A 25,021-nucleotide genomic window follows, 5' to 3' on the forward strand; every position below is an offset into this window, starting at 1 on the left:
GTGAAACAACAACAAGAACAATATAAGAAAAGTTAATAGCCTGTTCATTCTGGATACAATTGATTAAAATATGAAACAACAAAAATACAGAATAAAATAATCACTCTCTTAATTTTTACATAAAGTTCACCTCAAAATGGTTCTCTTTACAAAAGCAAGCAAAAGTTGTTCTTGGGTATTTGTGTGTCAGCGCGCGTGTGTGTGTTGTGCTGCTCTCCAGCGGGAGCCTCGAGTGTCCTGTCCGTCCTGATGTGCTGCTCTAATGAGCGGTGGGAGGGTCAGGCGGTGCGACAAATAAGGACACGGTTCCTGCACGAGCCTTCATTCTCACTTTTATTTGCAAGTGCGCTTTGGACCCACAGCTGCCTAAAATGCGCTAATTAGCCAAACAGGATTTTGCTTGTGCTCTGTGTGTTTACGCTGGAATAATAAACTTTCTCCGCAAAATGTAAGTAGCCGGCGTTCATCCGTCTTTGGTTGCTGTGACTTTGTAGGTGTTGTGTGTGGGTGTTTGTGTCTCTGTTTTTTTGCAGAGTGTCATTTTGAAATGATCATGTTTGATGTCATCTGAGTTTAACACGCCATGTGAGTGTGTGTTCTGTTCGTGTACTTGAAGAGAGAGAGAGAAAGAGAGAGGGGAGAGAGAGAGAGCAAGAGAGAGAGACTGTTCAGCATTGCTAATTTATCATCATTCGGTTCCTCAGAGAAACTGCAGTAAACTGTCGCTTTTGACCACTCACTTGACATATTTAGTGAATACAAGCAGATGTGGACGTTTGGTTTTGCTGGTCAGTTTGGCTTAAGTTTTAAGAAACTATTTTAAATATGTTATTATTAAAGTACCTTGAAGTGCATGTAGCAAATCTAGATGGATTAATATGCTAAAAAGCAATTGTAAAGTGACTGTTTCCCTGATTTTGATTAGCCTACTATGTTTTTAAGTTGCTAAGTTGTACAGCATGGAATATTAACTTTTTCATGATTGATATTTTGGCAATTAGCTATGTATGAACATTATAAATTGATATTACACTTAGCAAGTGTTTTTATCTCGTTATTTTGCAGTACTTTTAGCCAATTTTCGTGTATTGCACTTTTAAAATTGTTATTACCTTTAAGCAAGTGCTTTTAATTCTTTTTTGTAGTACTTTTAGTTATTGTTTGTGTATTGTCTTTTTAGTGTACTAAAATGAATACAAGTACACTTTGAACATGTTAAATTGACTTTCCAACATTTTATAAGAAGTGTCTCTTAAATCTTGACAAAGTATGTTGAGTCAAATACTTAATCTAAGAAAGTGAAAGTTGGCAATTAATGGGTAAAATCTAGTATTCATGGTATTCAATCAATTTAAGCATTATCATTGAGAGTGTAAATACTCAGTCCTATACTATCCATACAAAATTTTACAACATACAAGTCAAATGTAAGCACATGGAATTGAATATCATACTTGTAAATATAAAGTCTCAATTGTAACCTCTGGTTTTAAAATAAGCGAACATTTATGATATTGAATCAAATGCACTTAATTGTTTAATATAGACAATCTCAAAACTGTTCGTTAAACAATACAAGTACAACTGAAGCACATAAAACACCTGTTCTACTTTTTATATGATGTTAATCTAACATTTTTGACTTGCTGTGGAAAGAAAACAGCAATATCCATTGTATACCTGTAAGTTAAATACACTTAATCTTTGAATGAGATACAATACAAGTAACTTAAGCACATCAAATATCCTACTTTTTATATAAAATGTATCTAAAAATTTGCATCTTCATTATCATCTTTAAGTAAGATATTGTTCATATGAATGAAACAGAAAATATACGAATTATACATAGGATCATGGATCATTTATGATCACTACTAGTTTTAGTCCAATTAGGGCTGCACAATATATTGTCTAAGCATCAATATCGCAATGTGAGAATCCACAATAGTCACATTGCATTTTTAGAATATTTATTAAAAATAATATTAAATATTATTATTTTTAAATAAATTATAAAATGATGACCATGTTATTTTATGTTTGATTGTTTAATTTCTGTACCCCTTAAAACTGTTGGACTCTACAGGAGAACATAAAATGCAACTTTATTTAACTTTTATCTTTGCTCTGTTGTTTTTAACCCTTTAACTGTTAGTTCTACCAAATGGTTGACCATATTTTGACTGTTAAAGTCATTTAAAGACTGACTGTTTTTTTTATAAAGGTTTACACACAGAACATTGTTGGTTTACAAAAAAAAGTCTAACAAATATAATCCTTTTGCACAACAACACTTGACTTTGGTTTTACTGTAAAAAAAAAAATGAGAATTTGAAATATTGTATTGCATACTTCAAAAAATAAAGATGATTTGGTGTTCAAAAATGTTTTATTTTGATTATTTGTTTAAATAGATTGGTCTTACGCTTTATATTTTCTGATTATTCATAGTATATGTATTAATTCTGGTACTTTTACCATAAACCAACATAACAACCATTTGGTAAAGGGTGATATTTTAGAAATTATTGGATGTTGAAAACAATGCATTGAGTGTGTTAAGTAGCGACGTTAGGAGTTGAGAAATGCAATGCAAATTGTTTTTCTTGGTGGGACATTTAAAGGGTTAATTATAATTTATGCAAAAGCATTGCATAGATTGGGATAATCAAGTCTTTTTTTCTATCTAAACCTTTCCAAATAGAGCTATTGAATTCATCTTGTGAAATGATATTCCTATCGCAATATAAATATATTGCAAAAATTTAAAGTATTGCAAAATATGTCAGATTTTTTTTTCAATATCATCCAGTCCTTAATCCAATGTTGCAAAAATGTGTAATTTTTGGTTGATAAGAGATTTTTAACTTAACTTCCTTAATCTTTAAAGCTTTCAGTATGGCTGAGGAGTGGAACAAATTCATACGTGCAGATTGGAAGCGAAATATTATTCAAGTGATTTATGAATCATATTTACAGCTGCAACTTCACATCATGTCTACTGTATATTACAGTATGTACAAGGTTTAGATTTATGCTTTAATTGGAAGTCATAAAAAAATGTTAAAATGGTTTAATTTAACCTATCGCTTTGAGTTGTGCATTAAAAATAATTAACTTTGTTTATATGCAGCGATGCACCCCTGATTGTAGCCGGCAAAACTGCGTGTTTTTCAAAAAAAGCCGTGGCCCAAGTGTTTAATAATTTAGAGCAATTTGTTTGCCCTGTTACTTAAGAGCTCAATAACAACAGTCAGCGGTGGGTAACGGATCGTATTAGTTTACAGGAATCTGGCACTGGGTCCCCAGAAGCACCTCATGCTGGAAACTTACTCTGGCCTGCAGTTTATTCTGAGGAGTGAAATGTCACACTTGACATTTTGCGTTAAGACGTTTCACCACATAATTGTAGCTCTAGACGAATTTTACGCAACCCAATTTTGTTTTCGTTTAATATTGATTCTCTTACTATAATGCTGATTTAAATCAACAAAGCATAACAAAAAGTAGCCGAGTTGCAAAGGCATGCCAAAAAATACTGTCATACAGACAGTAACAAGTGGTGTTGCGTTACCCATCAAAGAGTTGTAAAAGTGACGTTGTTTTCTATTTGTAGGTTTTCAAGGGGCCCTTTCTCATGTGCCAAAGACGACATGATTCACTATCTCAGATGGACTGTTTTCCTGTGGATCGTAAATTCCATTCCTTTTGCTTCAGGAATGGCAGTGAATGAGAGAATAGGTATGTATGCTGTCACCAAGAGCCCAGCGCGGAGATGTTTGCTTGTTCTTGTCCGTTTACAAAAAAGGTTTGATTAGAAGTGATTACATCTGTTTGGTTTTTCAAGCCGTGTTCGTCACCGCACGAGAGGTCAACGTTGTCTGCACCACGGAGTGCCGCTGTCATCACGTTTAATTAGCGCACTGTTTTAGCTCTCTTGTTTGGAATCCTTGCATGCAAATGAATTGTTTGTGATGAAAGACGCCAAGCCCTCCTTTAAGAAGTGGACACTCTTGCATGGCTATTTGAAATTCTTTGTTTTGCGAGGACATGGCGCCAAGCCCTTGACCTGGGTGGCATTATAGGCAGATGGCACCAGGATGCATCCTCTGTGGTGTTTTGTGTCCTGTAGAATTGCTTTATTGGCACCATTTAGATTCAGTTGGTAAGATTAATGAACATTACTGGACTATGAAAATTTTGAAATGTGAGAGGAGCTAAGCTCAATTATAAGGAAATAAAAAGGCCAGAATTGGAAGGTGTAAGTTCAGAATTATGTTTTTTTTGGAGTTTTTACAGGAAATACTTTTGATTTGAGATCTATAATTTAAGTATTGCAAGATGTAAACAGATATTAATTTTTTTTTAAATGTATAATTTTATTTATTTAGTTATTTATTTTTACTAAATAAATTATTCCCTAACAATTTAACCCCTTATAGATGAGGAAATAAAAGAAATGATTTATTGTATTAAAAAATTGATTTATTGTATTAAATTGTATTACTGTAAAATCCATATGGAAATGAGTTTTCATAATTGTGTAACAAAATGGATTTTAATCACTACTGTCATCACATTCAAGTAGAGCTTTGTTTTATCTGTGTTAACTGATTCGAAGGCAGAATTGCAAAATGCTATCTAAGAATTCTTTTAAAAAGCACAAGAGAAACATTTCCCAGTGACGGGTTGTGGCTGTAGGGCATCCATTGCATAAAACATGCTGGATAAGTTGGTGGTTCATTCCGCTGTGGCGACCTCTGATTAATAAAGGGACTAAGCTAAAAAAGAAAATGAATGAATGAATGACATTTATTATTGTCAAAATATGCAACATTTGCTGTAAATATTTCCTGTAAATTTCCATAAATTCCTGGTAAGTTTCCTATTTGGAAAATTTCCCAGAATAAGTTCTTGTGAAATCTTTCTAGATAGTTTACAAAATTGTATTATAAACTTTCCGCCCCTTTGCAGCCCTACCATTATTATGTAATTACCATCTGTTGCATTTATTTATTGTATTTAATTGCATTGCTATTACACCCAGACTGAAATGGGTTTCCATAATTGTATAACAAAATTGATTTTAAATGAAAATATTTACTAAGGAGCTCCACTGTCATGTTCAATTATCACTCTTTTTTTTTTAGCTTCCTCCTTTCTTTTTAGTTTTTTAATCTTACAAATTGCAAGATAAGTTTGAGGTACCTTTAGTAAGGGTTGCAAAATTGTGGGAATTGTCATGGGAATTAACAGTAATTTATTGGAATTAACAGGAATTAAAGTGAATAAACAATTCACAATCAAGATTAGCCTATGAAAAAAGTGTTTTTCTTAGCTTATTCTGCAGAATAAGGCCACATACACTCAAGTGTGGACACATTACACCTAAGAAAGAATTAAAGTTCCACTTACAATGAAATCAAAGTGAAAGAAAAAAATGCATGCATGTCAGGTTATGACCAAACAAAATGCTGATACTTATGTTTTTTATATGACACTGTTTATATTAGAAAATAGTCAATAATTAAATTTATTATTGAAAATTTCCCCCAAATTTTCATATATTTTCTGTAATTTCCCTTAAATTCTTGGTATGTTTTCAAATTGGAAAATTTCCTAGATGAAGTTCTCGTGAAATTTTTCTAGATAGTTTCCAAAAATGTATCGTAAACTTTTTGCCCCTTTGCAACCCTGCCGTTATGTACTTATACATTGTACTGTTTAATGATTGATTTATTGTATGTAATTGCATTGCTATTATACCCAGATTGAAATGGGTGTCCATAATTTTGTAACAAAAGGGCTTTTAAATGAAAACATTGACCAAGGAGCTCCACTGTCATCATATTCAATTATCACACTGTTTTTACTTGCTTCTTCTTTCTTTGTAGTCCTTGTATGCAAATAAATTGTTTGTGAGGAGAGACGTCACACTCTCCTTTAAGAAACAGAGACTCTTGCATGGCTGTTTGAAATTCCTTCATGCGAGGACATGGCGTCAAGCCCTTGACCCGGGTGGCATTAGTCAGAAGGCACCATGACACATCCGCTGTGGTGTTATGTGTCCGATTTATTGGCCCCATTCAGATTAACTTGAAGCGATTAAGGAATAATATTGCACAGTGTAAATGCCCACGAATGAGTGCGCCCTGAACAAGAAGACAGGCAAGCAATATTTTTGCCAGCTGAGTGAATTGCTATCTCCCGTGATCCACTGTGCGAGCGTGACATCCAGGAAGAGATTTGGAGAGGATTTACAGCATGTGTCCCTTCTCCTTAAGAGTCGGCAGTTGCCAGCAGATGTGCTGATTTTTGGAGTTTTCCGTTAATGTCGGTGTGCGGCTGTGGATGTAGATAGGTTTGTGTGTTTTGGCATTTGCGTCCCTGTGAGCTTTTTTTTATGTGATATAATTGTTGATTAAGCAGAATTTGTCCTTCTGCAGTATGAGGCTGCAAATGCATTAGATGTGGAGACCAGGACTAGTTGTCTCAAAGGGATCTTTGTAACTAGTAGGGTTTTATGTGTCATGAGCATTTAGTGTATGTCATACAGTTCTGAGAACAAATCAACCTAATTGTTTGGAATATGCTGAACCTTATGCAGGGAGCAGTTTTAAGTCAGCCATAAAATTTGCTTAAGGATGGATTGACTTCATCTTTATTTTCACAAGGTTACTTTAACAGCACTGATAGTTTAATACTTAGTTCATTATATAATATATTCAGTTAAATAAACCTAAACGTTCATTTAGTTGTTCGAGCATTAAATGCGATGAAACCGTGTGTAAATGTAAGCACCATGAGGAGCAGCAGAATGGACTTCCATGTTTTCAGGACTGAAAATTCATAGAGAATACTGTGGTAAAATACATTTTCGTATTTTAAAGATGTGGCATGCTCTGATTTCCCCCACAAGTCCAAAGACATGTGCTATAGGTGAATTGGGTAAGCTAAATTAACCATAATGTATGTGTGTGATTGAGTGTGTATGGGTGTTTCCCAATGATGGGTTGCAGCTGGAGGGGCATCCTCTGCGTAAAACAAATGCTCATAAGTAGGCGTTCATTCGGCTGTGGCGACTCCAAATTAATAAAGCAGTTTACTTCAGTTAACTCAACACTTTTAACAAATTTATGTGGATTGAACATAAAAAATGAAGTTCTCCCAATGAAATCTCAAGAATTGTGTTACAGCTTATTTTAAATAAGTAGTTTGAACAAGGAAAAAAAAGTTTTTTATTTTTTTATTTTTTATTTTTTTAGTGAGGGACTATGCCGTAAAAGAAAATGAATGAATGAATGAATGAATGAATGAATGAATGAATGAATATGTGGCATGGCACATTGCAATTTATTGAAGTGTTGCTGTTCCTGTGTTTTGACCCATGTTAAATTTAGTCTCAATCATGCAATGATTCTAGATAAGACAGATCTCAAATGTAGTGAGTTCAAAATGGCGTGACAGTTCATCTAAAAGAACATGGGCTGGTCTATGGAAACTAAAAAACCAATTGTGTGGAATAGTTGCAATTAGAGCTATATTTCTGCATTGCTTCTGAGATTTTCTAACTATATCTCTTTTGAATTGATTCTGAGCTTAGATTTTAACTGCAGATTGAGCTCTAGGCTATTTTTTAACCAAAAAACGAAGTCATGTTGGCATGACTTCAGATTCCTGTAAATTGACTTTTAAGATTAACACATTTAATCCCACCGGCAACTATAGTTGCTGAAGTTCATAGTTGCCACTTTCCTTTTATAAGGAATTTTCTACGTTTTCCATGTTTAATTTGTCAATGACATGCAAGCAAACAACCAAAAGAATTCAAGAAAGGAAAAAAAGGAATTGATTTATATCCTGTCACATAAGGCCTTCCACTTCCAACCCGTAATTTCAGGATGCAAAATGGATGCAAACCCTCCCAAATAAAGGCAATTTTCATAACAAAAAAATGTTTTGTTCATTTAAAAATGTATATCAACATTATCATGAAGGTCTCTAGATTCATCCAAATGAAACTAATCTTTCAAGAGATCTACAGTTTTTTTGTATACTTTGTCAAATGTTCAAGTGGCAAATACCTTGTAAGTACATAAATCATGGAGAATGTGAATAATTTGTTAATAAATCAAGGTTATTGGGCTTGTTTAATGATTTTTGCTTTCGTAATACCCCATCTAAACATATCATAACCATTTAACTGATATCTTTGCATGAAATTACGGGAGTTTTCCGGGATAAATAACAAAACGGGAGGATGGTGGGAGATGGGTCTGAAATACAGTAGACTCCCGGGAAAAAGGAGAGTGTTGGCAGGTATAGCCTAAACATGCAGATAGGTTGTTTAAAGAAAAAATCCCCATTGTGACATCTAACCATGTTCATCAAACTGAATGTATTTTGTTGCCATTTTTATGGCCAATACAGTAAGGTATGCAGATATACAAAAAGCATCTTAAGTATTAAGTGGAGTAAAAAGCAACTAGCCACAGTCTCAAGTGTACTAAATAAGCTAAAGCATTACTAGTTAACTCAAGTCACTTTAATTCCTTCATTAATGCACGATATTCCTTTGCTCTGCAGATCATACATGTCCACCCCTGAAGCTGGAGGATAAATGGCACACCAATGTGAACCTTCACAGAGAATTCACAGGTACAAACAAAGAATGCTGTATATACAAATGGAAATCAAGCACAGCTCGTCCTCACGCAGCACTGTTAAACATCAAACCGGCTGTTTAAAACATCTCTAATGTTACCCATGGCTGAAGCTGACAGAGCAATTTATACAGCTAATTTCGCATTTCCTGGAGGAAATGGCAGTCCTTGCAACCCAGCTCGAGAATGCTGTTAAAGTTTTAAGATGTGATTCTGTGAAATGCAGCGTCAGAGCATTTTTCTATCTATTGGCTGCACACAGAAATCAATAGTCACTATGTAAAATGTTTAGATGTACAAAACTATTCAACGGTTTGCATTCTTTTTCAAATGTTTTTGAAAGAAATGTTGCTTGTATATGTACTCACCTGGGATGATGGCAAAAGGTGGTTTATTTTGAATATTATACATTTATATTATATAAAAGCCGTATTGTGAAATGTTAATGCTTTTAATGCAGTGTTGAACTGTCAGCATCATTACTTCAGTCTTCAGTGCCACATGAGCTTTAGATATAATTTTAACATGATGATTAGGTGCTTAAAGGTGCAGTAGGTGATTGTCTTCAGAAACAGTTTGTTGTCTCTTTACATTCCAATAGTAATGATTAAAGTAAATGATCTATATGTATTTAAATGTATTTTTATATTCTGGGTGAGCCATAAGACAAAAAAAATGTTCATCCAATTAAAATTTGTTGGGCCGATAATTCCTATAATTCTGAATAAATAGCCCAAACTGTTGGTCATTAAATGTAGATTTGTACATCTGCTCACCCATTTTACGCAGATCCGCTGTTTACGTGAGCATGTGTATACAAGTAAGTGACAGCAGTAAAAACAAATGCTGAATCAAAACATTTGAAAATCCTGAATCAATATTGGAGTTACTTTTGCACGCTGGAGGAAGGACAACACCATGGCTAAAATATTTCTTTTAGACAGGTAATGTTATGTTTTAAAACTATTTTAGTCAGGCAAAGCTGATGTAGATTTTGTTGTTTTACGAATAGGTTATATGCATGGAAATGTGAAATTGAAAATAGCCTTAGATTTCAGTGGCTGAACAACAAAGTACCCTTTACAGCATCGATAATGTAGATTTTGATTTAGTTTAATAACAAAACATAAGTAAATAGCGCTATTCTGCCTAGCCTGCTTTGCTGAGGTGAAGTTGGTTTTATATTCACATTGGTTCATTTTTGAACAATGACAACCTGTGATGCACTCCCTTTATTGTTTATCATGCTACTCTGAATATTCTGTGAAAAGTATGGCTTAGTAATAAGTGTAATTCCTGCACCCTGGCGGCCAACCACTAAGCATGCAGTAGTCACTTTAGGCCAAAGCGCCTTGCATGCATGAAATATTGCACATTATGACAAGTTTTGTTTGAAACTGAAAATGTGCTAGATATAAGATATATTTTCGTTGGGAATTGTAGTATTATAAAGTACTTTAAAGTTTTCTAACTGGCTAGTGACATGATCTAGTGGGTTATTTACTGTCATCTTTATTGTGTACATTCGTTATTTTTAGGAGGCGTGGCTTTGGGCAGCAGGGGGGAGGGAAATGTTTCAAAGTTATTATGCTAATGGTTAGCATTTAGTCAGATCACCTACTGCACCTTTAAACAGCATATATAGTTGAAATAATATTTAGTAAGTTAGAAAGTTTTGAATTGAATTGCAAAATGAAAATGACCTATTGTATAATCTTATTGACATCACTTTTAGAAAGGATATTGTTTAGACTGCAATATATTACTATTTAAAATACAAATGAGTGCAAGAAAAATAGCACAATATGGTATCACAGTATCATTAATATACAAATGAGTGCAAGACAAATAATCAATCACAATGTGGAATGCAAATATGACAATGTCATTAAAATGCAAATGAGTGCAGAAGAAAACACCCAATCACACTATGGAATGCAAATATCACTGCCATGTAGATTATATTGAATGCTTGTTTCTGTCAGTGCTTATTCTATCAGACTGAAGCGGATTGTTAAAACCCTTTAGTATAAATGAACTGTAAACCACTGTAGCTAAGGCTTAAAGCTACAAAATAAAGTTTTAATGACTTCTGTACAGTTTGGTGAAGTTTGAATGCTTAAAGGTTAAAAACAGGCCGAAAAGCAGACTGTTTACAGAACTAACATTTATCCTTCCACATAAAAGACTAAAAACGTTTGTTCAGCGGTTTGTATAGGACAACATTTGCTGCAAATCTCTTTAGCCTGAAGCTAACGTTGTTCTTTGAGCAGAACATGGTACTTGCAACAGCTGAGGTCATGTTTTCAATTCCCAAAATGTTTACACAAAGTACCGCAACTCGCTTTGGATAAAAGTGTCTGGCACATGCATAAATATAATGTATGTTTTTCTTTTCCATCTCTTGTATACAGGATTTGATTTAGCTGAGAAGTTTCTCCTCAGAAAAGGCACCGTGACGGACAGCGACACGCCGTTGTTTAGACTGGGAAGTAAACCCCTGTTTAAACCAACAGAGTAAGTTCTGCAGTTGTCGATTGTGGTTTGATGTTGTGCCATTTGTTTTCCACTCACACATCAGTCAATAGATGGTTTTGTCTGAAAATAATGGAGTGACTGCTAAGCTGAAAGTTATTGAAGCAAATGTGACTATCCATATGGATGTTTACGTAGTTTCGGACGTGATCGATGATGTGCAGAATCTTCCAGCATCTGGAGAGCAGAAAGTAGGACAGTTCCTTGTAGAATCATTGCTGCGATGAGCATGTTATGATGGTAGTTTGAGTTAATGCCCACATCCACATGTTGCGTGTTTTGGTTAGGCTTTCTGACAGCTTCTCATATAAATCTCTGTAAGGGACGGAGTGCAGGTTGCCTCTGAACAACTGCATTCTATGAGCGTATTGCATGAGTTTCCACCACTCAAGATCTGAAAATATGCCAACACCTTTTTCAGCTGATATCCTGTAGAATAGTGATTTTCAACTGGCTTTATCATTTTGTCTGCATTTTCCACAACCTTTGTTTGTTTACTTGTTTTTTTAATTTAGAAGCTAACACAATTCCAAAATATCATGTAAAAATTTTCACTTTACACAGACATTAAAGGAATATGACTAAAACTCACAGGATGAGATAAGATACTTGCCCCAAACTGGGGACTAGGGCTGTGCAATATATTGAAGTTATTGAAATGTTGCTAGGCGATGCAGTGGCGCAGTAGGTGGTGCTTTCGCCTCACAGCAAGAACGTCGCTGGTTCGAGCCTTGGCTCAGTTGGTGTTTCTTTGTGGAGTTTGCATGTTCTCCCTGCGTTCGCCTGGGTTTCCTCCGGGTGCTCTGGTTTCCCCCACAGTCCGAAGACATGTGGTACAGGTGAATTGGGTAGGCTAAATTGTCCGTAGTGTATGAGTGTGTGTGTGAATGAGTGTGTGGATGTTTCCCAGAGATGGGTTGTGGCTGGAAGGGCATAAGCTGCATAAAAACGGGCTGGATAAGTTGGCAGTTCATTCTGCTGTGGCGACCCTGAATTAATAAAGTGACTAAGCCAACAAGAAAATGAATAACTGAATGATAAAATATTGCTAACGTGCTATGTATATCAATTTATAGGTTTGCAGAGACTTTTCAGACATTTTGTGGCCTTTGAATTATAAGGTTCTATCTGCGTTCTGAATGATTTTGAGATATTGAGCTTTAAAGTTTTGGCATTCCACTGAGCAAACAATAGGTGTGTAACAGTTCTCCTTCATACATTAACAAGACAGAGACCCTAAATGGACACTCAATTTAAATGATCAAAATTCTCTTACATTTGTTAATTTTATGTAATTAATATGGTAATATTTCTTAAATGCTTTATATGAACTATTTAATTTTATGTATGATATTACATGTCCCAAGAATTAAATATTTGCCCTTCAAGGCTTACTCTAAAATTTAAAGACTTTTAAAAGAAAACAGACAATGAGCAAATTAGTTTAATAAACACTGAAAAAAAGTTTTACAAACTAATATATATATATATATATATATATATATATATATATATATATATATATATATATATATATATATATATATATATATATATATATATATATATATATATAATATACTCCATTTCACTCCATTTGATATATTACATTAAAAAAAATGAATTAAAAAATGGTTCTAAATCATCACATTTACACATATTTTCAATTTCAAGTTTCTTCTCAATTTTGTGCAGTGTGACATTATTTAGTCTACTCTAATTTTGTGTTTCCTTCTGGTCTTTCCCGCTGTCAATGGAGCAGTTTAGCGAAATGAAAAAGAAAGCTAACCCTGATTAATCCTCGTGTGTGTATTCAAAATGCTGATTGGCTCACTGAAAGAACCTTATAGAGCCAGTTCGACTTTGCAGATAAAACCCTTTTTTTGTTTTTTTGATTAAAAAGTCTTAATGTAATGTAAAATTATAATGTTATCTTATAAAAAATATCACATAATGTAAATTTAATAAGAATATGTGAATGCAATTTTGACAAAAATGTTAGATAGAACTCTACAATTCTAAAGTGACAATTTATTTACATGTAAACACGCATTTCTGAAACCAAACAAAGTGGACATGCTGTATTTTGTCTTTTATTTGTCAAACTATTAACTATAGTATGGATGCTGAAGTACAGCCTCATAACAATCAATATTTAGAAAGCAATAAGACACCAAAGTAGTAACTGCTATGCTTCATGTGTTTTTTTTTCTTCTTCTCCTGATTGTTCTTGATGTTTTCAGGTTGATAAAACTATACTAGCAAAGAAAAGTTGTGGTGATTTATCTTTTTTTCATTCTAATATTTTTTATTATATACATTAAGTACATATAAATTGTTCAAATTTGTCTTATGCAACAGTGAAAAAAGCTGTTCAGAAGATGTAGTGATGCATTCATTTTCTAAAATAAGATGAAACGTACTGGTTATAAAAATAAAATTAAATATCATATCACAAATCAAATACTGCTTTATTTAGCATGCTATCACATATCACATGTTTCTTCAATATTGCACAGCCCCACTGTGGACTGATTATATAATTCATTACAGTTTTTTAAAAATATATAAAATAGCAAGAAAAGAGAATAACCACTATGTTGCACTGGACAAGGGGGGTCCAAACTCGGTCCTGGAGGGCTGTTGTCCTGCATAGTTTAGCTCCAATTTCTTTCAACACGCGCTCTTGGAAGAGCTTGGTTTGCTGGTTCAGGTGTGTTTAATTGGGTTTGAAACTAAAAATATGTAGGACACCGCCCTCCAGGACCGAGTTTGATCACCCCTGCACTGGACACTTTCTTATAAACATTATATGTTTCTAGGAAAATATTGTGCAATTCTGTTTGTGCTTCACACAGGTGAGTGGGCTTGATAAACCACTTGTAAGAAGCACTCTTTCCTCTTTATGTACTGTATATATACTTGCCTACAAGCACCCTTTCAGTAGATTCAGTAATGTTGATAAAAATAACCTGAAAAACTAATTTAGACTTGTCATGGCATCTATAGAATGCTGATCTCTGGTAATTTTAGGTGATTTTGTCCTAAGTTGCTTTGGATAAAAACGTCTGTTAAATTAGTAATTGTAAATGTTGAAGTTAATGAAAAATTGTGTAATGTAAATGAACCATGTGGAAACTGCACTTGATTTAATAGAATTAAAGTAATACCGATATGCCAAACCAGTACCTTTTAAATAAGTCATACAATTACCAATAAATAGAGATTCATTCATTTATTCATTTGCTTTAGGCTTAGTCATTTATTTATAGGGTTGTGTGTACCTAATTCTATCTAGGTATTTATGTAACCAGTATGCACCGGACCAAATCACCATCTGAATTTCGGTTCCTTATTTCAGTTTTAGTACAGCGTTAAAAGTATTGATTTAGCACTGGTATCGAAATGACCCTAAACAATACCCAACCCTAATTATTTATCAGAGGTTGCTAGGTGGAATGAACCACCAACTATTTCAACATATGTTTTAGTAAGCGGATGCCCTTCCATCTGCAACCATTACTGGGAAAAATAAATTAAGATTTTTTAATCAATTTTAGTTGTGCTGATTGATTATTTACTTAGCTCTTTATTTATAATGAAGTCCTGTACAGTGTGCATGCTGCAAATGTGTTTGCAATTAAAGAGATGATTTTCTCAGGTGCACTTGAACTGTGTCTGACAGAAGCGTCAACATCTAGCAAAGATGTGCATTTTAAAAACCATCTGCAATACACTCAAATAATTTTTTGGGTCATAGCACATGCATACAATTTTTATTTTTGCAATAACATTTTTAATTCATATGTATCATACTGTTTTGCAACCCGCTTTTGGGCTGCATCCCACCAGTTGAGAAACACCGCTGTAGAAAAACCTTGGAGTTGTCGCAGATGCCTATAATGGCGTGTTGACATGGAATGACCCAGATATCACAAGCTTGCTGAGAAAATTCCCCTCGCATTGGCTAATAAGGATAAACTGTGAGGTGAGCCGTGAGACATGTTGAATAATTTGGACAGAATTAATTTGCAGACCGTGGGCAGTGAGCTCGACCAAGGAGAAAGAGAGGTGACTATAATGGAGTGCCGGCTAGAAGAGAAATCAAGCAGTAATGGGGAATCATGTCCTGTATATTAATTGCCTTAAAACGACTTTAATAACTTGTAGCTCAAGGGTGACATCAAGTTCAAAGAAGGCTTCTGTGTGTTAGTTAGACATCGCAGGTATGTTTAATCCACGCGTAACATGAATGCTGTGTCTGTCAAGGTCAAGCCGTCCAAACCGCTGGAACCCACATCATACAGTATTTATGAGCCCAGATTGATGCTCGAAAGAGCTCTTTTGTATTTGGCTGAAAAACTGGTGGGATTGTGCGTTCCTGATGGAGCCGTGGTGGGAAGAGTAGAGATGAAATTCTCCACTTTCTTCTTCTTCAAAGCGCTCTGTTCGGTCGTATGTCATGGTGAAAGCCTAAATAGGCTAATGTCTAGACTTGTTCAATTTGACACAAACATACAAAATTCATCATTACAGTTTTGGATAAACAGTAGATCGTTGAACTAGCAACATAAGTGTTTGCTAATAGGTGAATGTAAATTACATTAAATGCAATACCCTAATACCTTAACCACATAATTTTGGGCAATTTTTGTTTTATTGCAATGCTGTGAACATAAAAATAAAATCAGTGTTTCAGTAACAGTGATTCAATATCAGGTGTAATTGTTTCCACTCAACGCTTAGTGTAATGATAGGATGTGGTAACATTGGTTTGATCCAAATGCAGCTTTATTTACAATTGTCATACAGTCAATGTTTAACTAGGGATGGCTAACGTGAAACTGACATTTCGACACTTTATCAAGATCACAAAGCGCAAGTGTTTCAAAACACTGCGCCAAAGCATGATCTGAAACACCCACGTCATGTGACTAAAGCGATTCAAAGCATCAGTCATTTCTGAAGCATTTCGAGACCTGCCGAATCTGCATTTGACTGTGTTACGACCCCAGTCACAACATTAAATGAGGGAAAAACACAAATGGATCAGTCTAGGGGTTTTATTAATTAAACAATCAAATATAAATAAAGTGTGGGGAGGAAACACAACAAACACAGGCTGAGAACATAAGGAGCACAACTCCACGTCTGGACGGCCGCTCAAATCCCCGTCTCTGAATCACTGCAGCACGAGCTCTTAAATAGCCGACGATGAATTGTCTGCAGGTGCGGAGGAAATCAACTCTAAATGAAAACACAACCATCAACACAACACAAGAGGGCGACAAAGTAACAAATAAATAAATAATAAATACATGGACATGTAACACCTTCATCCCCCAAAAGTGTTTTCATCACCAAAACACAAACTAAAAAAAAAACATTTTCAAACACCTTCTCCCGAACACCATTTCATGCACCTTACCCACTTATTCCACCCGGGACAGTGCATGAGCCACCACATTGTCACAACCTCGGACATGCTTAATGTCAAGGTCGTAGGGCTGCAAAAATAAACTCCAGCGCATCAAACGTTGATTAGAGTTACGCATGGTGTTTAGGAAAGAGGATTGTGGTCACAATATACAACAATCGGGTGATAATTGGACAAATAAACTTCAAAATGCTGGATGGCTAGAACCATTGCTAAAGCCTCCTTTTCAATGGTAGAATACTTCCGTTGTGTAGAAGTAAACTTCTTTGAAAAGTAACATACTGGATGTTCTACTTCAGCACCTCTTTGCTGAAGGACAGCTCCCGCACCAACATCGCTTGCATCCACCGCAAGACTGAATGGCTTCAAATAATCTGGTGCAGCCAACACTGGAGCTGAAATCAACAAAGACTTTACGTTCTCAACTGCACATTGGCATGCATCGGACCACTCAAATTGGGTCTTTGGACTCAACAGATCGGTTAGCGGAGAAACAACCGTAGCAAAGTTCTTACAAAATGAACGGTAGTAACCTACCATACCTAGAAAACGACGCAATTGCTTGCGGTCCTTCGGAGAGGGAAAATTACAAATTGCAGTCACCTTAGCAGCAACTGGGCGCACTTCACCATTACCAATAACTTTTCCCAGGTAATCAATAGTGGCTTTACCAAATTCACATTTGGCCAAGTTAACGGTAAGTTTAGCTTCTGCCAATCGATTAAAAACCTGTCGAAGCAAACTCATGTGCTCTTGCCATGTCGAACTATACAACACTACATCATCCAGGTACGCTTCGCAATTTGGAACACCGGCCAACACGGTGTTAACGAGCCGTTGGAAAGTGCTTGGAGCGTTTTTCATCCCGAATGCCATCACCCTATAATTAAGAAAAGCATCCGGGGTGACAAATGCTGATATTTCTCTAGCACGTTCACTTAACCCCACTTGCCAATATCCCTTTAATAGATCGAGTTTCGAAACGTATGTAGCAGAACCTACACGATCCACACAATCATCTATTCTTGGCAAAGGATAGCAGTCACTTTTAGTTACGGCATTTACACGACGATAATCTGTACAAAATCTAAATGTGCCATCAGATTTCTCTACCAGCAGACACGGTGAACTCCATGGACTAGTACTAGACTCAGCAATGTGATTTTCCAACATGTACTCAACTTCCTTCTGCAGAAGCGACCTTTTAAGTGGATTAACACGATATGGATGTTGTTTAATCGGCTGGGTAAAACCAACATCAATATCATGCTCAATCACTGAAGTTAAACCAGGAATGTCACTGAACAACATTGGGAAACTTCTCACTAACCCAATGACTTCAGCTTTCTCAGTTTGACTCAAGTGTGGTAGTTTGCTAGTTAAATTTTCGAGCATCTCAGAGTTTTTCAACCTACCCTCAATGATACATCTAGATGGTTCTACATCTTTTTCATCGACTGGTTCAGATGTTAACACACCCACAGATAGAGACTCTTGAACAGGTAACTGTATGACGTTTTTAACTTTCTCAGTATCCGACTTTCTCTCATAATAGGGTTTAATCATGTTTACATGACAAACTCTCAGACTTTTTCGACGATCAGGTGTATGGATAACGTAGTCTCGATCTGACAGTTTCCTTTTGATCTCGTAAGGGCCACTATAACGAGCTTGCAACGACCCACCAGATACTGGCAATAACACTAAAACTTTGTCACCAGGGCTAAAACTTCGTTCTCTCGCTTTCTTGTCGAACCAAGTTTTCATCTTTTCTTGTGATTTTTCAAGGTTCTGCTTTGCCAATTCACGAACTCTGTATAGACGTGTACGAAACTGTGAAAAATACTCCGGTACGGTGGTGCTTTTTGAATCAGAGAGCCACCTCTCTTTCAATACGGCCAAAGGGCCGCGCAAATTGTAGCCAAACACGAGCTCTGCAGGGCTAAAGCCCGATGATTCTTGAATCACCTCTCGTGAAGCGAAAAGCAACCATGGAAGTCCTTCCTCCCAATCTCCCTCAAGCTCAAAACAGTACGTACGCAACATTGACTTTAAAGTTTGATGAAACCTCTCTAAAGCACCTTGACTTTCTGGATGATACGCAGTGGAAACGTTATGTTTTATACCAAGTTGTTTAAGTACTTGAGAAAACGTTCGAGATGTAAAATTCGTTCCCTGATCACTCTGGAGAATTTTTGGCAAACCAAAGAGCGTGAAAAACTTGACCAACGCTTTGGTGATCGCTCTAGTGGTTACAGAACGCAAAGGAATTGCCTCTGGGAAACGTGTAGTCGCGCACATAATTGTTAAAAGATACTTAAAGCCAGATTTTGAACGTGGAAGCGGTCCTACACAGTCTATTAAAATGTGTTCTAAAGGCTCAGAAACCATCGGAATTGGATAAAGTGGTGCAGGTTTGATGGTTTGGTTGGGTTTTCCAACAACTTGACAAACGTGACAAGTCTTACAAAAACGTGCAACATCACGCTTTAATCCAGGCCAATAAAAGTTTCGCAAAATCCGATTGTATGTTTTTAAAATACCCAAGTGACCAGCTGAACCATTGTGTGCACAATCTAAAATCATGTCTCGGTAATCTACTGGAATTACGATTTGGTTAACTACATTCCAGTCTTCAGAAGATTTTGGAGATACCCACTTTCTCATCAGAATGCCGTTTCTAAGAAAGTACATCTGAGGCGCACACGTATTCTCCTGCTCTGGTCGAACTAATTCGAAAAGCGAAGTAAGAGTGGAGTCAGATTTTTGAGCGTCAATTAACTTCTCGGGACACAAAGATCACTTTCAGCATCAGTCTCATCAGCACAGTCTATAGCATCCTTCTCAGCACTCACAGGAAACAGATCTGCTTTTTCCTGTAAAGGGACAGAGAACAAATCAGTTGTGTCAGAATTTACCATGAATGTGTCACATAAATCAACGCTATCAGAAGTCTCAGCGGATTTAATCATAGATCGAGTAAGCACGCACGCAGCAAATACATCCGGATACTTAAGCGCACAGTCATCAGTACCAGCGAGTGGTACAGGAACAACTTCAGGTGACACGTTAATATCGCTCCATACACTACCTCCCGCTAAATCATTGCCTAGAATGAATGTTACACCAGCAATAGGAAGAGAAGCACGAACACCGACGATCACGTCACCGCTCACTAATTCAGACTGTAGACTGATTTTATGCAACGGAACATCAGCAACTCCCATCTCAAAACCGCGCACTAATACCGCGCTACCAGTGGCAGTTTCCTCTGATAATGGCAAAACTCCTTCCAAAATTATGGAAAGACTTGCTCCAGTATCCCGTAAAATGCGTACAGGCACAGGCTTACTCATGCTGGAAATGGACACAGTTCCATAGTGCAAGAAAGGCGCATAACCATCTTTAGTGGGATTAAAATCGGACTCGGACGTACAATTAAAATTTGAACTCGAGTCAACAGAAATTAACCCAACATGTTTTGCTTTCCCTTTCTTCCTCAACACTGGACAGCTTGCAATTAAATGACTAGAATTTTTGCAATAAAAACAAGCCTTTTCATCAGTCGGAACAGTTGACCTAATACGGAGTGACTTACGAGGTGGTGAAACAGGTGCTTCAGCAAAAACTTTCTCTCGCGATTTCTCTCTAAAAGTGATTTTGTGCGTTAAAACAAAATCATCTGCCAAAGTGGCAGCTTTGTGGAGTGTATCAGCTTTCTGTTCATTAAGGTACGTAGAAAGAGCAGATGGTACACAATTTTTAAACTCCTCCAAAAGAATAAGTTGTCTCACTTGTTCTTTACTCTCAGCTTTTTGAGACGTGCACCACCGATCAAACAACATCTCTTTCTCTCGTGCAAACTCGACATAAGACTGATTTGAAAGCTTTGCATAATGCCGAAAACGCTGTCGATATGCCTCCGGAACTAACTCGTATGCTCTCAATATAGCAGCTTTCACCAGCTTATAGTCAGCAGTTTCTTCAATAGACAACGAAGCGTATGCTTCTTGTGCTTTACCGGTTAACACGCACTGCAATAGCAGCGACCAAACATTTTCCGGCCACTTTAAAGAAGCAGCGACTCTCTCAAAATGACTAAAATATTTCTCAACATCCTTTTCACAAAAAGGAGGAACCATACTCCGATTTCGACCAACATCAAATTCATTAGAGACTACACTTTTTCCGCTCATCTCTAATTCCATACGCTTTAGTTCATATTGATGATCGATTTCACGCTTTCGCAACTCTAATTTAGCATATTCTAACTCAATTTCTCTTTCTTTCAATGCTAACTCTCTCAATCGAATAGCGTGTTCACTTACTGAAGGATCAGCCACTTCCTCCACAAGACTAGCAGTCTCTGCAGGCATTTCTAAAACGCCTAATTCCACCAGATAACCTTTTAACACATTTCGTAGAGTTTCCTTCAAAGTCTTATATCTTGGAGCAATTTCAATTTCAAAAGACTCTGCAATTTGCAATAACTGCTCTTTTGTGCACGATAAAAGCAGTTCTTCAGAAGGAGACTCACGAAATGTGTCCACTACAGACGCCATCTCCGACGTACACAGTTATGCTCACAAAACAATTAAATAATGGTTTTAACGATAAATATTTTAAACCAAACGTTTACAAATATTTAAACCATCAAATAATCTAAACGAAAGAGCATCAACTCACCTGATTAAGCAAAAATATCAACGAAATTTAATTTTTCCAACTTAATCACACACATACAGCCGCATCCACACACAGCCGCGCGCGCACACACAGCCAGGCTGTAACCTAATACCAAGTCTACAAATTACACGAAATTGAAAGGTTATCAATATAATTCACAAAATCGTAACCAAATGCAATCCCCTAAAAAAACTAATGTATTTACCCCATTTAACACAGTATTTTTCCCTAGTCTTCAGTGGCGTTAGGGGCTCGAGGCGACTTTAAATGCTGAAATCATGAACACTGCATACTGACCCAATTGATAGATCAGCAGCAAGTGCTCTGAAGCATACCTCCACTCCGAATAACCACAAAAATAAGAAAGGCAAAATAACAAAGTGGTAAGTCCACAACCTACCCGGCGACTAAATTAAATAGGGCAAATACTCACATATGGGATGCAAGAGATCACTCAAACGAAAGCATATCCAGACGAATCACAAAATGAACGGGGTGGCCACACATCTCTCCTCCCACACTGAACAGCTGACGAACATAATCTAAACTTTTTGGACGAGCTCCCAATTAATGCTACGACCCCAGTCACAACATTAAATGAGGGAAAAACACAAATGGATCAGTCTAGGGGTTTTATTAATTAAACAATCAAATATAAATAAAGTGTGGGGAGGAAACACAACAAACACAGGCTGAGAACATAAGGAGCACAACTCCACGTCTCTGAATCACTGCAGCACGAGCTCTTAAATAGCCGACGATGAATTGTCTGCAGGTGCGGAGGAAATCAACTCTAAATGAAAACACAACCATCAACACAACACAAGAGGGCGACAAAGTAACAAATAAATAAATAATAAATACATGGACATGTAACAGACTGACAGGGTCAGACAAAAAAAAAAAAAACTGTATCTCATGTAGCCTACTGGACCGTGCGTGTGGACAGAGCAACTGTGCTTCAAAAGTCCCAAGTTCGAATCTCAACTTTTATGACCAAAACAAGACATAATTATTCACAAAGTTTTCATTTGGATGCCAGACCAATGTTAAACACATTACAAGAACAGGGCATTTAAAAACTAACATCTATAGCTGTATCACCCTGGATTCTAACCTATTATCTCTGCATGCTAGTCTGGAACTCTCACCGCTCCACCAAATCACTTGAAATTTCAGCGCTACAATGTGGGGTATAATTCCTCAATTTTCTTAACTGTTTCTTTGCTGAAGCGGTTCTATAGCAAAACTTAAAAAATGACCACTAGGTGTCACTGTGACCACTGGGTTTTAAAACGTTTCAAAGCTTCGATTCATTTGCTTAGACTGTTTCAGTGTTTCATGAAGCCTCGCTTTGCCCACCAATAGGTTTACACTGGGACAGACAGGAGCATGAAGGTAATCCAAACAGGTCAAATCAGGAGGCAAAACAAACAGAAACAATTAAATCCAACAAGGGTCAAAACACAGTAGACAATCCAAGTAATGTTTGCGTAATGCTCACTTCAGGGAAACAAGACTCAGCACTGTATGTGTGTGAGATGTGTGTGTGTATAGTCCAAATAATCAGTCTTCACGAGCTTTAGCTGTGTATGTATGTTGGGGTAACCTGAAACAGGTAAGTGACTGAAGGACATGATTGGATTTGTAGTTCGATAAAATGACTTGGATGTTCTCCAGTTGCTGGCAAGGGCGACACTGCTGATAATCATAACAAGTAGTCTCAAATAATAATCGTTTTGGTTGATTGTGGCTATTTGATTTAAATTGCAGTGTGATTATTGTGCAGTTTCATTTACAATATGCTAGTATGACAAATTGGAGTCATATTCTGGCATTCAGATATAGTAAGCTTAAGCATGCAAACATGGAGAAATCAAGGATTAACATGTCTAATGTTAGAAAAAGTTTTACTGTTATTTCAGCTTTTTAAAAATATTTTACGTTCAAGCGACATTTCAAGTGAAATACTATATATTGAATAATAAATGTATTATGTTTACACTATAACTGACGAGCAATACAGACAATTAAATAATCTCATTTGCAATAATTTACTTGTTGGCTTATGTCAAATTCACGATTGTGGCAGGCCTAGTCCCTGCCATTTGTTGCTACAGTTTTTGATTAATCAAACATAATTTGACGGATTGCACAATGTCATGATGTTTTATTCTGACTTAATTTTCCAGAGTCTAATGTCTGTCTTATGCTCTGTTCCAGTGTTTAATTTCAAATATGAAAAAATAGAGAATGCATTTCAGCAGTATTTTAATGTCTTTTATAGCAGTACAGTGGCATCAAGTATTTGGATATAAAAAAGACAGTACATGTGTATTTGATAAACAAAACGTAAACGTTGTAAAAAAAAAATTTAAATACTGTTTCATTTAAATACATTTTCTGTGACTTATTGCTTAATCTAACAATGTATAATAATCTATTTTTTAAAATACCCTTTTAAAGGAAATTTCTTGCCAAAGTAATATTTATTAGATTAAAAAAATCTCTAATATTGTTAATTGTTTTTATCACTGTTTAAATTTTTTCTTTTTTTAAATATTTTTAAAAATGTTATTGTATTGTGATAACAGCTGATTATTATCATTATTTCTTTAGTATCATGATCCTTCAGAAATCAGTCTGATTTTGTTTCAAAACATTTCTTATCACCTTTGAAAACAGTGTTGCTTAAAACTCGAAAGCAGTAATATTTTTGCATGAATGTAAATCTTAAAACAGCAGCATTTATTTGAAATGCATTTGAAATGTTTTTTTTAATATTACAGCCACTTCAATTTTAAAATCATAAAATAATTGTACCACACATATTCTCATTACTCAACCTTAAAAATATAGCATATACAGTTGAAGTCAGAAATATTAGCTCCCCTGAATTATTAACATCCCTGTTTATTTTTCCCCCAATTTCTGTTTAATGGAGAGAAGATTTTTTCAACACATTTCTAAACATAATAGTTTTAATAACTCATTTCTAATATCTGATTTATTTTATCTTTATCATGATGACAGTAAATAATATTTGACTAGATATTATTTAAGACACTTCTATACAGCTTAAAGTGACAATTAAAGCCTTAACTAGGTAAATTAGGTTAACTAGGCAGGTTAGGGTAATTAGGCAAGTTATTGTTTAATGATGGTTTGTTCTGTAAACTATCGGGAAAAAAAGTTAGCTTAAACAGGCTAATAATTTTGTCCTTGAAATATATATTTTTTTAATTAAAAACTACTTTTATTCTAGCCTAAACTTTTTCCAGAAGAAAAATATTATCAGACATACTGTGAACATTTCCTTGCTCTGTTAAACATCATTTGTGGAAATTTAAAAAAGAACAAAATAATTAAAGTGGGGCTAATAATTCTGACTTCAACTGTATATAAAACATATAAAAGATGAAGCAATTACACTCTTGCAATGTGTTTGTACTCAATCTAATAGACTGCTGTACATCTGGTAGAACTTGAGGAAATCTGATTGCATCAATCCATTAAAAATGTCCCTTGAACCAGTTACTTAAATCTAATAGTCAAAAGAGGCTCAGAGAAAAGGCCCAGTGTGTAATTTGCTTTTGACATTTGATAATTTGTTAAAGAAATAAATGTGGATGATTTGGGGACCAGTCATATGGATCTACACCATGCATTACATTGTTTAGCATTTGTAGGTCATTTT

The 25,021-nt window shown here is 35.7% G+C and overlaps 1 protein-coding gene across 5 annotated transcripts in view; it reads left to right on the forward strand.

Annotated features, from left to right (window-relative positions):
- Window positions 1-323: 323 nt before the first annotated feature.
- col19a1 (collagen, type XIX, alpha 1) overlaps window positions 324-25,021 on the forward strand; it is a 306,597-nt gene continuing 281,899 nt past the window's right edge. For 3 of the 5 annotated variants that reach the window (NM_001442495.1, NM_001442496.1, NM_001077317.4), the window contains 4 exon segments: window positions 324-448; window positions 3,620-3,744; window positions 8,590-8,661; window positions 11,081-11,183. In NM_001442495.1, coding sequence (NP_001429424.1) covers window positions 447-448; window positions 3,620-3,744; window positions 8,590-8,661; window positions 11,081-11,183 — 302 coding nt within the window. In that variant the 5' untranslated portion in view covers window positions 324-446. 5 annotated transcript variants of the gene reach the window in all.

The sequence above is a fragment of the Danio rerio genome, chromosome 13, assembly GCF_052040795.2.
Source record: "Danio rerio strain M-AB ecotype USA chromosome 13, GRCz13ab, whole genome shotgun sequence".
NCBI classification, from domain to species: domain Eukaryota; kingdom Metazoa; phylum Chordata; class Actinopteri; order Cypriniformes; family Danionidae; genus Danio; species Danio rerio.